Here is a 17,327-nt window from a genome sequence, read left to right on the forward strand (position 1 = left end):
TGCATTGGAGTCACACTGGGTTAAATATGTACACTTGGGTTTTAAGGGGTATTTATTATTTTCTTCTTTTTTGGGTTGTATGGAAGCCCCAAACGCAATTTCATTGTTCTTGACAATGACAATAAATAAATAAATACTAAATACTCGTTACTTTCAAAGTAACTAGTTACTAGGGACGAGGCTAACCAGAACGCCGTTTACTCGAGTGTGACATTATCTCCAGGTCCGTGTTCCAATTTCCGAGGTAAGTCGAACGCAACACACGAAGTAACGAATAGCGAGCCTATCTAAATCCCAGTAACGACTAACGCGTTCCTGATTTTGGCATAATAACTAGTTACCGTGCTCGTTACCACAATAATAACGTAGTTACTGTAACGTGTTACTTAATAACGCGTTAGTCCCAACACTGTGAAAGAGACACTCCAAATGCAACAACAGTAAGGGTCCAACCTGCAGCATTTAGTTACTTACATAGTTATGACAGGTAGGTGAGAACAAACAGTCAATAGTGTTCAACCTGGTCTTAATGAGCGATGATACAAACAGATACATGTTTTATATATTTTCTTTATTGTTTCTTGTTATTGTTCAGTCAAAGCATCACCATCATCATCATCATATGACCCCTCATTGTGAATGTAGGGAATAAACCACGCAGGAACCATCTGAACCCTGACAAACAACAAATAGAAAAACACTTTAATAACACAATTTGTTAAATATGATACACGTGTTAACATTAGTTTTACTACGGTTTACTTGTATTTTAACAAATGTAAACTGTATTCTAGGAATCACTGACAGAAAGTTGTAATAAAAATAATTATCTTTGTGTTTTCCCAAACTTTAGCTTTTCTCATTTTCGTGCTTGTTGTTCAGCTGCCATACTTCATCTGCATGGTGTCACCTCTTAACCATGTAAAATAACACACAAGCAGAGTATGTTACTAAAACTGGACATTGCAAACTTCATGACAGCATAATTTCTAACAGAGTGTAACTTCAGAATATGCAGAAGTCATTTCTACTTCATGGAATAATCTGACAAGCCAGACATGTCTGTTTGATTAGAACAGTTTCTCTGACTGCCCCAAATAAACCAAAGAGTTCATGAAAACTCTGAAATCCAAACATCAGTCTTTTTTTATCCTGGTGTAACTCTGAGAGCATGTGATGCTTTCAACAGAAGCAACAAAAACTAACAACCAAATAGGAAAACCTTAAACTTAAAAAGGAATTCAACCCTGTACCAAAATTCCAAGGACAACACTCCAGCTCCCACAAGACTCAGCCCACACAGCTGATAAGTTACACACCCATGCACATCCATCAAGCTAACGCTGCTCTAAGACACTTTAAATATATCGTAGATTGTTGGATTGAATGATGAACTGTTGACTGGAAATAGTTTTGGTGCAGGGTGCAGTGGGAAACGTCTGAAAGGTCAAACTGAAAGTTTTATCATTTATTTTACATTTTCAAAACATAACTTTTAGTTTTTATATTTCAATGGATGATGAGGTTTGGAACAAAAGAAATGAACGTGTTTATAGTGGAAACTAGATAAAAAAGGAGGGGGGGCTCTGTTAGCTAACAGTCAGCTGGCTGACCTCTGGCTGACCTCTGGCTGACCTCTGGCTAACCTCTGGTTTTCTGTATATACCCATTTATTGCACACAAGCCATCTGTTCCTCATTTTGATCTATATTTGGGGTAGAGTAATCTGTCTTCTTATTATTCAGTAAAAGTAACTGAAATGTTATTTATAGAGCACCTTTCAATAAATATTACAAACTTTTTAAAAACCAAACTGCTTAAACATAATGCAAGTTTTTAGCTTTTACCGCTGAGTCCACAGTTTTTAAGCTGTGTGGGAGAGAGTGATGGTATCCACAGCAACAATGAGCTCATTAAGTATCACAAACAAATCAATATTGCATAATATTACCACTATACATTTTTAATGCATAGTGGTAATATGACATTGCTCGACTTTGTGTGTTGTAATGCTGAGAGCTGGAAGCACAGTTTGGATCCAAACAGTTTAAAGTGTAAGAAAGTCTTGATGCTATAGCAGTTTTAAAATGGTGATAAAGTGGGTGAGGAGGGAACAATGGGGTAGGTCAGGGGTCAGTGCACAGGTAGGTGACAAAGGTCAACTGGAAAGGCTCCAGTACAAGTAGCAGATCACTGAGACATGCACATCCCGAGCTAAAAGGTTTATTTACAGAGGAAAAGAAATGAAACAATACTGGGTCAGCTGACTCGAGCATCTATGGAGAGGTGGTGGCTGAGCCAGCGCAGACCAGCAGGGGGGCTAGATCCAGCTAAGACTGGTTTAGGTGGTGAGATGACACATTGGTGAAGAAGATGGTGGTCTGGACTGTGGACCGCCTGAAGAGCCGGTCGGTGAGCTGAAACAGACAAGATGACCTCCAATGAACACTTTTACTACTAAATAGTACAGATAGTAAGAGAGATCGTTTCAATCCAGGTCTGCTGAAGTGAAAGAAGCACTCTGATCTCTTTCTTCTTCTCATTCAATGATAATCTTTGGGGTAAAGAGGTGATCAGACAATCATTTGCTTGGAATCTTTAAATCAATGACCATAAAATATTTAATGGCCATAATGAAAATAAAATAGGAATTCCCAAAATACGGCCACACTATTTTTGGTACAGCAGTTCAGTACTCTACCTTTTTCACTATAAGGCTAGCTAGTCACGCTAGCTCAGCTAAACTCACCAAGAAACAGTTCCAGCAGTTATTCCTGACATACACTTTCCCAGATCTCCTCTCTCTCTCTCTCTCTCTCTCTATATATATATATAAAGGTACATGAAAATGCTTTCTTAATCACTTATTTACACTTTATAAATGATCTGCTTTTTAATCCAGAATAAACAATTATTTTCCAGATTTTCACTACGGCCGTCTTCCTCTCCTTGTCCACCACTACTATGTCTGGTTTGTTAGCCATCCCACAGGATCTTAGCTCGGTCATTCATACCCCAGGACGTATCTGAGCTTGTGACTTCCAGGCCATGCTCTGCACAAATGTTCCTGTATATTATGCCAGCAACCTGGTTATAGCATTCTATGCACTGCCTGCTAGCATTCTGCATCTACTGTTATGTACAGTAGAGGCATCAGAGGTATCCTTATATGGATAAGTGGCAGAGAATGGATGGATGGATGGTGAGTGTATGACTTTAAAAAAGCCTTTCCTACCAGTTTACTTAGCATTGCAAATGGATATTTTATCCCTCCTTTCTCTCCCTCCATGCTTCTGTTACTCAGACTGCAGGAGCTCTGTGCACATAAACAAAGACCAGCTAATACCTGGAGCTCTCTTATCTCTCTACTGCATCACCAGTCAGGGTGTCCTACACTGCCCCCATCAGAGCAACACCTGCAACGTCTCTTCTTGATGCTGGCAGTGATAGTGGTGTTGCATTATATAGCGTTACATAATGTGTATGATGCTGGTGTAATCCTAATAGAGGAGTAGCTTGGTGTGCTTTGCCTTGTACCATAGATAAGTGTGTGTCAGTGTCAGTGAGGAACAAAGGTACCAAAGAAAATCGAATTCATTTTAATAACTAAATTCTGTAATGACTTTGAATGAGGAGTGTGTGTGTGTGTGTGTGTGTGTGTGTGTGTGTGTGTGTGTGTGTGTGTGTGTGTGTGTGTGTGTGTGTTTGGACGGGTGGGGGGTGGGGTGGGGTAGAGGAGGGGAGAGGATCTTCTTTATGGACATCTCTCTGTCTCCACAGTGACTTGTCACCAAGGAGACAGAGCTGTTGGCAAGGCAACCAAGGGTGACGCCTATGATGAGGTGTGACAGCATAAGTATTTTTAGCTAGGTGTTCACAAATGTGAGTTCAGACACTTCAAAGGATGGATGGGAGGTAGGATGATGAGAAAGAAAGCTGGTTTAAATAAGAGCTAAATGCTGTGTCGTGGTCAGTGGTTCTCATGTAGTGCTGATGTCACAGACCAGAATGACCACCAATCGTTATAGCAGGCCGTGGTTAAACATGACTAACTGGACCGATGAAGTATTATACTCCCAGTACAGTAGTGAGGCCACAGTGCATGAGTATCAGCAGGTATATACTCACTCGTTTCATTTCACTTTCTTTAATAATACTCTGAAGATTTAGATGAACAAAAGGCAGTTTAAAAAAGTCACGTGATGTTAACACTTGATATTTATTTAAACCCCAGATATAATTAAGACATCAGGAAGGGGGCTAAATACCTTCCCGCAGCACTGCAGATATGGATCAGACGTGTTTTGATTTTATTTTTAAAGCTGATGTGGTACTTTATTTACTTTATTTAGTTTATCTAGTTTAACCCTTTTTCAATTATTCAAACTATCACAAAAAATTACAAAAGCAATCAAATCTGTGCATGAATGTTTAAAATCCCAAATTCTTTAGTTTCCAGTGATAGAGAATGAAAAAGAGACTTTTGCTGTTATTAAACTGCTGTTCTTGAAGTGGACATGAAACACTTTACAGGCTTATGTACATCAGAGTCCTGACACAGATGTAACGCTGTGTGGATTTAAGTTTTTGGAACATCTTAGTGCCGTGCTGTGCCAGTGCAGAACATTCAGTCAGCGGGCTGGTTGGGAGCAGTAAGTAGATTTACATTAGTTTTTAACAGAAGCAGTAACTCAGTGGAACATAAGGACAGTAAAATGAAAAATCGGTTTGAGGGGATCATGTTTGCTGCCCCAGGATGCAACAGTGATGTTTTATGTTAAGGAATCAAGTTTTGAAAAAAGGAACTCTGAGAAAGAGACGGCAGACTTTTTGGAGACCTGATTTTGACTGACTGGTTTCCTTCATATTAAGTGAGGAATAGAGGTGAAGCCCAAATGTAAGTGAAGAAGAGTGTGAGGTTGTCAGGGTTGCCGACTGCATTTCAGTAAGTAATGCAGGTATGTTTGTGCTGTGATGTATTAACCTGTTACGTTGTGAACTGTTTGGCAAAAGAGAGAATGATTAGCGGATGAAATATCCCTGATTGCATCTTGTGAACAACTCTGCCAGCTGATTGTGCAGCCGGCAGCCGGCGTGTGTTGGACTTACTGAGTATTCTGTCTCGTGCGTGCGTGGCTCTACATGAATTGACAGACAGCTAAACATATGCAGTAGGCAATGAAAGCGTTGAATGATGACTCAGACATGGAAGCAAAGTAAAGGATTGTTTACTGTCTTCACTGGTGGACATTCTTCTTTTCCAGAATCTGTGAAAGGACACAGCTTGTCCTTCTCACAGGTGGATGTTGAAGGATTAAACAGAGAGACTAATGGTACACCTCATTGTGCAATTCCTAATACTAAAATGGTTCCTGTATTACCCTGCTCATGTGACCCTAAACATCCAACAGGAAGGAATGCGAGTAAAGCCACAGCACATTCACCTGACCGCAGTTTCCATGCAAACCACTAGGAGGTGCTAAAATACTTGACTCTCACATAACATTACACTGGGCTGCTTAACCTATAAAATGTCTGCCTGTCATCTGTGCATTATTTTGTATTTTAGTGTTTAGAAAACTGGCATAAAAATACAAAGATATACTTGATTATAAATCTAATGTAATCAAATTACAAACACATGTGAAGATATCTGTTTCCTTTTCTTTCTTTTCCTGACTCAGCTGCAGTCGCTCCTGATGGCACATTTGAAAAGTCAGCATTTGGGGATGACCTGAGCAGTGAAGAGGACCTCCTCTATGATGAATTTCGAGGATCTGGACATCGTTATGGACACCCAGGAGGAGGCGGAGGAGAGCAACTTGCCATCAATGAGGTAAGCAACATGGAACTATAATCTCTAGCACCATCTTGTGACCACCAAGGTCAGAAGAATTATATATCTACTCTCAATTGATCTGTGTGAAAGATAGATGTCCTTGACCAAATGTAGGGTGGGGTTGATACCAAACTAAAAACAAAAAGAGTTCATCCTCGGCAGAGGACTACAGTTTGACATAAACCTGACCCTGGAGTAGTAAGAGTCATGTCAGCAGGGGGATCGCCTGCCAAGTCAGAGAGTGTTAGGAAAAAGAAAACACTTACGTTTCTTTTCATTTATTGAATGTTAGGGTCCATAAAAGTTATGAACTCAACCAACTTGGAGGGAAAACAGATGTAAAAAGATATTTGACATAAAAGCTTACATGAGTCCTGATTTTGAGTTGTGCATACACATCCACAAATAAAGTTTTTCACCTTTACCCAAGGGTGATCTTGAGAGCAGGACTTCCACAGGGCTGCCCACAGGACAACTCAAGGGGGTTCCCAGCCACTTCGATAATGAACTATGTATTTGGACATATCTCCAGAATTGATTACGCTTCAACTTATATAACTCCACAATTTTATCAAAGCTTAAAAAACATTTGGTCCCACAGTCAAATAAATCGGACACATTAAGGATGCCTGCCTTACGCCACTGTAGCCAGTCAACCGATGTCCCTCCAATTAAAATTCTTTTATTCCCCCATAAGGTTGCCGAAGGTGATTTAATAAAGTCCCAGCGACCTGCCCTATGTAATTTACACCACAATGTCTTCGCATTTGCAATTATAGGATGGATAGTTTTATGACTGGTATCAAACAGCTCCCTCCAAGGAGAAATACCGCCATTAACTTCCGTCTCTATATGGGACCAGATGGGTTTAACTGGTGCAGTAGGTAACCAAGCCCTAAGTTGTTTCACGTTCATCACCCAATAATACCATTGGAAATTAGGCAATGAAAAACCTCCTTGCTTTGCACTCGCTTGAAGTTTCTTAATACTTAAACGATGCGGTGAGCTACCCCAAAGAAACTGGTATGACGTTCTTTTTATGAAATACTATGTTAGTTTTTTGCCAGATGTGACGGGACACAAACCCTCCAAAACAGTTCAAACTTTAGTCTCGTCAGTCGACAGGATATTTTTTTGGGGACCATCAAGGTGTTTTCTGGCAAAAGTGAGCGGAGTCTTCATGTTCTTTTTGGTGAGGAGTGTTTATTTTTCCTTGGAAGTCATATATGGATGCCATTTTTGTCCAGTCTGTTTCTTATTGTTGAAAGACGAGCACTGACAGGTCTACAGTGATGTTGTTCTTTTGTAGCCTCCTGGATGAGTCTTTGATATGCACTTGATAGGCCAGCCACTTGTGTGGTTCACCACTGTTCCAAGTTTTCTCCATTTGTGGATAATCACTGTGGTTCTCTGAAGTCCCAGAGCCTTAGGAATACCTTTGTAAACCTTTTCAGAGTAGGGTTGGGTATCGTTTAGGTTTTATCCAATGCCAGTGCGACACTAGTACTTTTGAAACGGTGCCGGTGCTCGAACTGGTGCTTAAAGAATGGAGAACACAAACTTTGTCCAAAAACCTCTTATGTTTTTATTTTTAGAAGTCTCCTTTTTTCTGCAAAATGATAACCAAGTTAGCCTTTTCTGTTGATACAACATACCTCCTTTGGTTGGAACCACTGCTTAAACAATGGAAAACACAAACTTTGTCCAAAAACCTCTCATGTTTAGCTGGTTTTTTTTGTAAAAAGATAACAATGTCAGCATACAAAGACTTTTGCAGCTGATCAAACCCTCACACGTGCAATAACACTGCTATATGTGCAATTCTTCTTCTGACGAAGTTGTACTTTTGTATTTTCTTACTCAGTTGTATATAGCATTTGTATTTCTATTTTATTCTATTGTATATATTATTCTATTCTATTCTATTCTATTCTATTTTATTCTATTGTATATAGCATTTTATTTTATTGCATTCCAGACTCGAACTTGTGAACAGGTAACTGAACAATACATATGAAGCCAGGCGGGAGGGATATTCCTGCTGCGGTCGACTGTTCAGTGTAAGTGATGTCCTGTTTTCATTTACAGAGTGCCAAGCTGCTGCTTTGCCTGGGTGGATTTCTGGCTGCAGGGCCGAGGTCCTGATGCACCAGTGTTTATTTTAATGTGTTTAGACTGGTGTAACTCAACAGCGAAGAGCTGAAGATTATTGTGACGGCTGCGGCTGTCGGTGTTCTGTGTGTTTGTTTTATTTCACTGTATCAGTAGGCACCAATGCAGGGATTGATTGTATTTTAGAGTGGATTACTTGTTTATATCGTTGCAGACAGTGAAGGCGCTGCGTGGAAACTGTGTTTTTTTCTGGCTGCTTTTGCATGCACTGTGGTGAGCTTGAGTGGAGACGGCACTGAAGATTTTCCTTTTTATATTGTTTTGCCCAGTTAGTGTTCAGTGTGAGTTGCCATCTCTTTTAACATGTGTCAAACGTTGATTATTTTTCACAGGTTCCCCACATTGCTTATCCTGTCTCCCACGTACAATCATACAATTTTATAGTTTTAAATGTATTTAATAAAGTAAAGCTTTTAATTGTTTTTAGGTGCTACCGTTACATGTTTAATCTTATTTTGTATGAACATTAACCCCTTGTGAACTGACTGTATGCCTACAGCTCCATCCTATTGAAATGGCTACCTCCCACGGGTCACATAATTATAATAGGTCGCAGCTCTTATGCCTGATAGATGGGATTAGTAGAGGAGAGTGTGAAAAACTGAGATGTGTGGAGGAGATATGGATTATTGAGTGGAAGCTCTGGTCCCACCTTGTGAAAGCAACTATGTAGTAAAAGATTTGGGTTTCAGTAGGGGTGCCACTGGTGCCCAGTACTACAAACACTGAATCATTGTGAAAGAAATGTTGTTGTTATCTTATTGACATTCTTCTGATCACATTTCATACAGGTCCTTTATAACTGTTGTTGCTTTGCTATTACGTTGAATCCTGCAGAAATAGATACGATGCCCCGTACATGTGCACACACACACGCATCAGTTCTCTCCAGATCAGTCTTCACTGTACCCCCTCCTCCGTCCCTCTCTGCCAAATACCCTGCCCCCCTCTTTGCTGCCCTCCAATGGGTTACAATGTGCTTACCTCAACTACTGTGGTATCTAGGATATGCTGACACACTCCGCATTCTGATTGGCTGCCAGCTTATGCAAGGGTGGGCACAATATAAAAGGGAAGGGAAGGAAGGGGAGAATAAAGGAAACAAGGTTGATCCTAGTAGTTAGATGGTTGAGGTAGCACAGCTCCAGGCAGAGCACTGAGCACCATTTTAGAAGGAGCTCTTAATGGAGAGAAAAGATGAGCACAGATACAACAAGCCAGCTCCAAATGGCCATTTGGTTTAAGAGGTAGAAAAAAGAGTTTATGTAGGCTACAGAAAAGAACGCTCTGGAAAACAAGCGGACAGACGGAAAAAGGACGAGCCATGATCACGTATCGGAGCGGTGCAGCAACCCACTGGCTGTCTTTCATCCTGATATCCTGACTAAAAGAGAGAAGAGCCAGAAGGAAAAAAGACAGAAGTGGTGGATACAAAGAAGACAGAGAGAGGAGGAGGGGAGGTGCTTTTTCCTCAAAGAAAAGAAAGGGAGTAAAAGAGGAGGAGGGGGGTCCATGCTCAGCACGTAATACACAGATATCTTCCCAAAGCTTTACGCAGACGCTGACACAGGTAGGCACCCAGCCTCCACAGGCAGGCCGGGTCAACGCTGGCAAATTAGCAAAGTGGCAGGAAAAACAGAGGAGGACACCGCTGGAGCTGAGCGGAGGAAGAAAGCAGCCCGAGAGGATACTGACATCGATAGTCGAGAAGGAGGACGAGGTGACGCGGTGTGGTGTGGAGGCTTGGTGTTGAGGGAGAGAAGACGGGGGAGGGGAGGTGGTGCTGAGGAGGAAGAGGAAGAAGCTAGGGAACTGATGGCTCGTGGCGGTGGTTCAGGGAGGTGGAGCAGGCAGAGGATGGGATTCTTAAACACTATGCTGCGCTGCAACCTACCCCCAGAGACCCAGAAGGTGGTGGTGTTCATCATCATGATGTTGCTGATAATCATCAATGTAGTTCTCATGTTCCTACTGGCCTTCCAGTAGAGCGCACACAGACCAACACTCTCTGTCATAGACACAAACTAAGACTCCTAGATGGAGGAGGAGACCAGGTGAAGTACAAACAGAAGAACAGAGGAGCGCTGTGTTGTTTGGACTGATGGGCTTCCAGCATGGCAGCAGCAGAACACAGGTACAATCAGCAGGAGGGCAAAGGGACGGATGATGTGTGTTTAATAGACATATACAAAGCCTGAAAACACCATGGTTACACTAATGATCTGTGGTGCAGACAGTTTCTGTGACTCCAGCCTCCACTACAATCCAACAGTGGATTTGAGATTGTTTTGCTGGGAGGAAACTTGTGTCATTCTTCTTTTTTTTGTTTTTAATTATTATTTATTTATTGCAAAAAAAGTTGTTAACGTTGTTAATATTGTGTTAACAATAGAGCAACATTTATGTTGTTATTGTGCTGAATTGATAAAGTAGATTCTGCAGAAGGGCCTCGTGCCATCACTGTGTAAGACTGAGCAGAAAAGTGTCACACCGTTCATTGTTGAATTCATGGTTTTGGTAAGGAGTTTAACATCTTCTTAAGTATTTATTTATCAATGGCTGCTTTATGATTGACAGGTTGCCACAGTAACACAGTGTCCTCAAATTCCAGTTCAGACCTTTCCTTCACTGGTTTCATGAGCCAAGATGGTGACATTAAAATGCACCCCCAGACTCCAAACATACTCACCAATGATCTTCTCAGAAATCACGTTGATGATGAGACACACAGCTAATTCCCTACATTCATGACTATGAGAATGTTACTCAAAGCCTGGAGGAGACTCCTGCATCAAAGTAAAATGTGGTCTTATAAAGCAAAATCAATCTAATGGTTTCCACCATCATAAATGAAAATAAGTGGATGGACATTAGATCACCAAGGTAATACAAAATGAAATAAGAAGGTTTAAGTGGCTCTTTTTACTTCTTATTTTCAGTGAGCACTTTGAGTGAGTTCTATTCTAAGTGTTTCAAAGCTGGTTAAATGATACAGTTAACATTCTCAGATAATTTAATAGTTGTAGCTTATGTCTTAATTGTTTTCTTTTAATTTGAAGTTTTTATTTTTATACTTTTTAGAACAGAAATTGTTGAACAGAGTCAGGTTCAAAAGAAGAGTATTTATTGGTAAATAAATAAAATCCAAGTTTATATTTCCAGCATTCTGTTTACCAAGTGGAAAGATATCAGCTAAACAGTTTAAATCAGGGATGTGAACAGACCCAGCTCGGCACCCTTGAAAAACCCAGAACTGGCCCGGCCCTGTAGTATGTGAGGCCAAAGCAGGACAGCCATAGCTCTCCTCAAGCACCAGTAAACCAGCACACTTGCAGTCTTTAATGCCTCTCTGCAGCTTCTCTCCTTCTTTTATTTGGGGCGATCGTGGCTCAAGAGTTGGGACTTCGCCTTGTAATCGGAAGGTTGCCGAGTCTCGGTTGTTGTGTCCTTGGGCAAGACACTTCACCCGTTGCCTACTGGTGGTGGTCAGAGGGCCCGGTGGCGCCAGTGTCCGGCAGCCTCGCCTCTGTCAGTGCGCCCCAGGGTGGCTGTGGCTACACTGTAGTTGCCATCACCAGTGTGTGGATGACTGGATGTGTAAAGCGCTTTGGGGTCCTTAGGGACATGTATACAAATACAGGCCATTTTATCCAAAACCCTACAATGTGTCTCACCCCTCCCTGAGCCTGGTTCTGCCGGAGGTTTCTTCCTGTTAAAAGGGAGTTCTTCCTTCCCACTGTCGCCAAAGTGCTTGCTCATAGGGGGTTATATGGGGTTTTCTTTGTATTATTGTAGGGTCTTTACCTTACAGTATAAAGCATCCTGAGGACACTGTTGTTGTGATTTGGCGCTGCATAAATAAAATTGAACGGAACCTCATCGTCTTAGAGACTGTGTCTACTCCCAGACCACCCAAACCCAGCAACGATGATTTGAACATAAAACAAAGAAAGAGCAGCACAGTATCCACTAATGCAAAATCTAATAAAACTGTGAAATGTGGCTTAGTGCCTATCTGGTTGTTCAGTGATGACGCGACGAATCCTACTTCCGGCCCTAAAGTAGTCTGCGTTTAATATGGCTTTTGTGTTGTTAACATGTTTAATATTTTGTATTTTCTTCTATTTGATCTCAAAAAGCTCCTAAAACAGTCAGTGATCACTGTTGACCTCCCTCGGCTTTTATTACCACTAATCATTTATTTAAGCTCAGTTTTTAAAACCTTAGGATGTAACTACAGCCCAGCCCATGCAGCAGTATATGAATGACTAACCTCATATTGTGGATGGATTATCTCAGTTGTTCTCCTGGCTGAAGTTTGGTCCTTTTACAGCATCCTGCCATGCGATTACATTTGTTCCTGACCACCGAGAACACTCACGTTAACTTTTATCAGTGGAAAAAAAGTTAGCTTGTTTATATTATGCTAACATAGCTGTGTCGCTAGCGGTCACGTAGCAAATCATTATATACCAGCTAGCCCAACTTCAGTAACCCTACAAACGTCACTGCTGTTTAGTTTCTGTCTTCATTTATGCTGGAAGTGATAACAGAGCTGTACGTTTTAATTTGTTTCCAAAACCCCGCAGTCAGGACATGCTATATTGTATTTAGATAGAAGCTAGCGAGCTAACTTCCTGCTAACTTCTAACTCCGTTAAATGTCATAAATTCCGTTTTCATGGATGCCTGGATGTTAAACTCAATTGTTACACCTGGTAGAGCAGAACGCTGATCATTTTATTAAAGATAAAAGACTTTAGACAGTTTTTCAACTCTCAGTAATGCCATAGTGATCATTTGATATATGGACCTGCAAGGCACCGTGATGATCACCTCAGAGTTTTCCTCAGTAACACTGCTCCCATCTGGGAGGGGTGGCTGTAGCTCAGGAGGTAGAGCAGATCAGCTGCTGACCGGAAGGTTGGTGGTTTGATCCCTGGCTCCCCCAGTTTGCATGCCAAATATCCTTGGGCAAGATACTAACCCTGACTTGCTCTCCGATGCATCCATTGGAGTATGAATGCGTATGAATGATAGTTAGAAAGCACTCACTGTATAGATAATAGTGCTTGTGTGTATGGGGTGAATGCGGCGTGTTGGATAGAGTACTCCAGGAGAGTAGAAAAGTGCTTCCTCTGTTTCTTCTTCTTCCATAATGTATCTCCTTCTAAGTTTAATTTGATTTTAGCTTCTCAGTGATTTTTTATTCTGTGGACGCTGTCAAAACACAAAATGATAGCACACACAGCCGTTAACGGCAGGCTTTAATCTTGGTGGCTCCTGGGTTGTTCCTGAACATACTACCAAATTGTTCTATCCGTTTAACTTGTACTTACATACAGTTTGAGCTGTTGATCCTGTTATGGTATTTGGTGCTATATAAATAAAATTGAGCTGAAATTGAATCCTGGAATCTGCAGCTGTTTAGAAATGGCCCATTAATTCTGGCCGTTCCAAAGCCTTGACTTTAATCCTTTTCAAAAGTTTGTAGACTGTGCTTAAAGCCAGGGCCATACCAGGAAACCAATTAATTTAAGTGAACTCTAGCACTTATGCTAAGAAGAGTGGACAAATATACAGCCAGACTTAGCCATCAACAACATTCAGGCATATCTAAAGCATCTGGTTGAGGTGCACCTTACTAAGAGATATTTTACCAGATATTAGTAGGGCTGTATGTAGACTTTTGACCCTGTGTGAATTAGAAAAAAATCAAAAATATATTAAAACTTGAAATTCTGCTGTGCAGAGTGTGGTGGAAGCGTGCGGACTCAAATGCATGGAGGTGTCTGTAAAGATGAGTGTTAATTACATGAGTGCCTAAAGTAGATCCGATTCCAGAAACAGGAAACTGAAAAAGTACATGGAAAAATACAAACCCTAGGAAAACCAAGAATAAGAGATTTAAAGAAAAGAAAAACTACAATCCAAAAAGCTTAAACTCACTGAGTAAACAGACCCAGGATATAGTAAAGATGTGTACACTCATTTCACCCTAAGAAAAGGAACAGTTAAAAGAAATCAATGCCCAAAATGACCACAACATTCATGCCCATGAAGCGTGTATGCAAGCTTCAGACCACACCTGTACCTGGCTAGAAGGCTGAAAGAGTTCTTACATTAATCCTGTATACCATGACTCTACTGCAGTCCCAACCAGAAGTTGATTGTATGTGACCACAGTCCCTCCTGTTGTTGTTTCTCTGCAGCTCATCAGTGATGGCAGTGTGGTGTATGCAGAGGGGCTCTGGGACCATGTTACCATGGATGACCAGGAGTTAGGTTTCAAGGCCGGTGATGTCATTGAAGTAGTGGATGCAACTAACAAGGAGTGGTGGTGGGGTCGCATCATGGACAGTGAGGGCTGGTTCCCTGCCAGCTTTGTACGGGTGAGAAACTCTGTTCTGACTGTACTCTGGTGCATGTTCAATCATCCAGGTAAGGATATACGGGATATATATCAAAAGACATCAAACTGCTACTAAACTTTGGCATCTGTGAAGAAAAAGATGACATTGAAAGACAGGGTTATTATTTGAGCCACTTAGAGTCATTGCATACTTTTAACACTGCCTGCATTCTCCAGTTGCGTGTCAACCAGGACGAACCCATGGACGAGTATCTGGCCCACCTAGAGGAGGCTCAGGCTGGAGAAGAGGACCGGGCAAGTCTGGGCCTGTTGCTGGGACCTGGTTTACCCTGCAAAGAGCAGATGAGAACAAATGTCATCAATGAGATTATGAGCACAGAGAGAGACTACATCAAGCACCTGAAAGACATCTGTGAGGTTTGCATTGAAATTGATTGGTGTTTTACTTGGGACATATCTGTTCGAGCTTCATCTAGAAATCGATTTCTAGATGAGGAACTTTGTCTGCTTAACTCTCTTGTATGTCTCCAATATATCTGCCAACCCTCTAAATGTCTAAATTCTCCCGTAGTTTCATTGACCATCTCATTTTGCCATTTTTCTCATCCCATTATTTGCTTGACCAGCTCGAACTTTATTGTGAATGACTGTATTACACCTGTTCTGAGTGTCAACACACACTCCCCACAGTATTTAACCTGCAGCCTGATTCAAGTCAAGGGTGCATGATAATGTATACACAGGTTACATCCTTCGATTCATTTTCTTTACCGCTTGTACAAGCTCCAGCACCTGAGTGTCACTGAGCTTAGCCCAACTGTTAATGCATAAGAGGCCTGAGGATTGATCACAGGGCTGACAAATAAGGACAAACTGTCATTTACATTCACATTAATATCTATGAAATGTAGATATTTATGAGTAAATCATGTCTTTGGACTGTGGGCAGAGTACAGACCAGCACAGGGACTTGCTGAATGAATTACAACCCTCTCTTAGCTTTTGTTGTTGCCTCTTTTTTTTAAGAGCAAGACTTTAAAACGTGCAATATTTTGTAATAAAAAAAAAAGACAAACAATGCTTCTTTATTAAAGTGTACAACAAGCCAGAGTCACATTTTCAACAGACATGTCATCTTCCAGGTCAGAACTTTAATGTAAGAATTCAGTTCAGTTCAGTTTTATTTATACATCAAACTAGATTCGCCTCAAGACCCTTTACAATGTGCAACAGAGACCCTACAATAATACAGGAGCCCCAAAGATCAAGCACTTGGCAACAGTGGGAAGGTAAAACTCCCTTTTAAAAGGAAGAAACCTCCCTCATGGAGGGGGCGGCCAGTTTGGTTTGAGGAGAGGGAGACAGGACCAAAGACACCCTGTGGAAGAGAAGGTTAATACTCCAAGAATGCAAAATTCCACCAAAGCACTCACTCCCTGGGCACTATTTACTTTGGCTTTGTATACATTTATGAGTTTTCTGGCTCTTTCCTTTAACGACAAATCTATCTATCTATGTATATATATATATATATATATATATATACATTAGGGGTGCAACGATACACAAAATTCACGGTTCGGTTCGATACTTTGGTGTCACGGTTCGATATTTTTTCGATACAAAAAAAATGTTCATGCCTTTTTAATTTGTCATTTATTAAAATTATAAATATATATTTTAACTCAAAAGTACAGTTTTTAAATTTAACCCTAACCCTTGTGCGTGTTTTTTTATTTTGACAGCGAATGCGCACCTGCGGACCACTTATGTGCAGCCCTGGTTATTTAGCTCATCATATTGCAGCCCCAGAAATTATTTTGTCCATGAAACCATAAAGCTGCACTTTCTTTTTGCCTTATAGTCTGATTTGTCATAACTTCTCCGTTTTGTGGTAAGATTTTCTTTGGCTGTCACTTCTTCACCCTGACCTGTCTTATTTGGCTCAGCAGAACTAAAATATATATATCTGTCTGTGAAGGTTCTCAGTCATCCAGGTCATCGTAGTCAAATATAAATCCTGCTGCTTTTACACACGCACTCACATAAGCTCAGCGATTCTCTGCGCGATCAACCTCTCACATGTTTAAGCTGCGGGAGATTTCACTTGTCATGTTTGCATAGTAAGCTAACGATTAATAAGACGATGTCAGAGGAATTGGTGCACAAATTATCATCACTCACCGATCAGTGCTGTCGCTCTCTATACACAGTTCGCGAGATTGCAAACTGCATTTCGTTGCCCTGTACCTGTGCATGTGCAATGACAATAAAGTTGAATTCTATTCTATTCTATTAAAATGATGACAGAGGTCAGTAATTTGCACCAGAGGTACACTTCAACTGTGAGAGACAGAATGTGAAAAAAAAAATCCATGAATCCACATGGTAGGATTTGTAAAGAATTTATCCGTAAATCAGGGTGGAAAATAAGTATTTGGTCAATAACAAAAATACAACTCAATACTTTGTAACATAACCTTTGTTGGCAATAACAGAGGTCAAACGTTTACTATAGGTCTTTACCAGGTTTGCACACACAGTAGCTGGTATTTTGGCCCATTCCTCCATGCAGATCTTCTCGAGAGCAGTGATGTTTTGGGGCTGTCGCCGAGCAACACGGACTTTCAACTCCCGCCACAGATTTTCTATGGGGTTGAGGTCTGGAGACTGGCTAGGCCACTCCAGGACTTTCAAATGCTTCTTACGGAGCCACTCCTTTGTTGCCCGGGCGGTGTGTTTTGGATCATTGTCATGTTGGAAGACCCAGCCTCGTTTCATCTTCAAAGTTCTCACTGATGGAAGGAGGTTTTGGCTCAAAATCTCACGATACATGGCCCCATTCATTCTGTCCTTAACACGGATCAGTCGTCCTGTCCCCTTGGCAGGAAAACAGCCCCATAGCATGATGTTTCCACCCCCATGCTTCACAGTAGGTATGGTG

At 41.1% G+C, this 17,327-nt stretch overlaps 1 protein-coding gene across 2 annotated transcripts in view; it reads left to right on the forward strand.

The window, feature by feature from the left end:
* arhgef4 (Rho guanine nucleotide exchange factor (GEF) 4) overlaps window positions 1-17,327 on the forward strand; it is a 106,807-nt gene that overhangs the window by 69,831 nt on the left and 19,649 nt on the right. For both annotated transcript variants that reach the window (XM_086305287.1, XM_086305286.1), the window contains 3 exons: window positions 5,685-5,836; window positions 14,223-14,402; window positions 14,600-14,800. In XM_086305287.1, coding sequence (XP_086161413.1) covers window positions 5,685-5,836; window positions 14,223-14,402; window positions 14,600-14,800 — 533 coding nt within the window. The remainder of the gene's footprint in view (window positions 1-5,684; window positions 5,837-14,222; window positions 14,403-14,599; window positions 14,801-17,327) is intronic.

This window comes from Aulonocara sp. 'chitande type north' Nkhata Bay, linkage group LG9 (assembly GCF_057382095.1).
Source record: "Aulonocara sp. 'chitande type north' Nkhata Bay isolate Kocher_YH1m ecotype deep benthic linkage group LG9, A_spYH_male_GT1.1, whole genome shotgun sequence".
Lineage (NCBI taxonomy): Eukaryota > Metazoa > Chordata > Actinopteri > Cichliformes > Cichlidae > Aulonocara > Aulonocara sp. 'chitande type north' Nkhata Bay.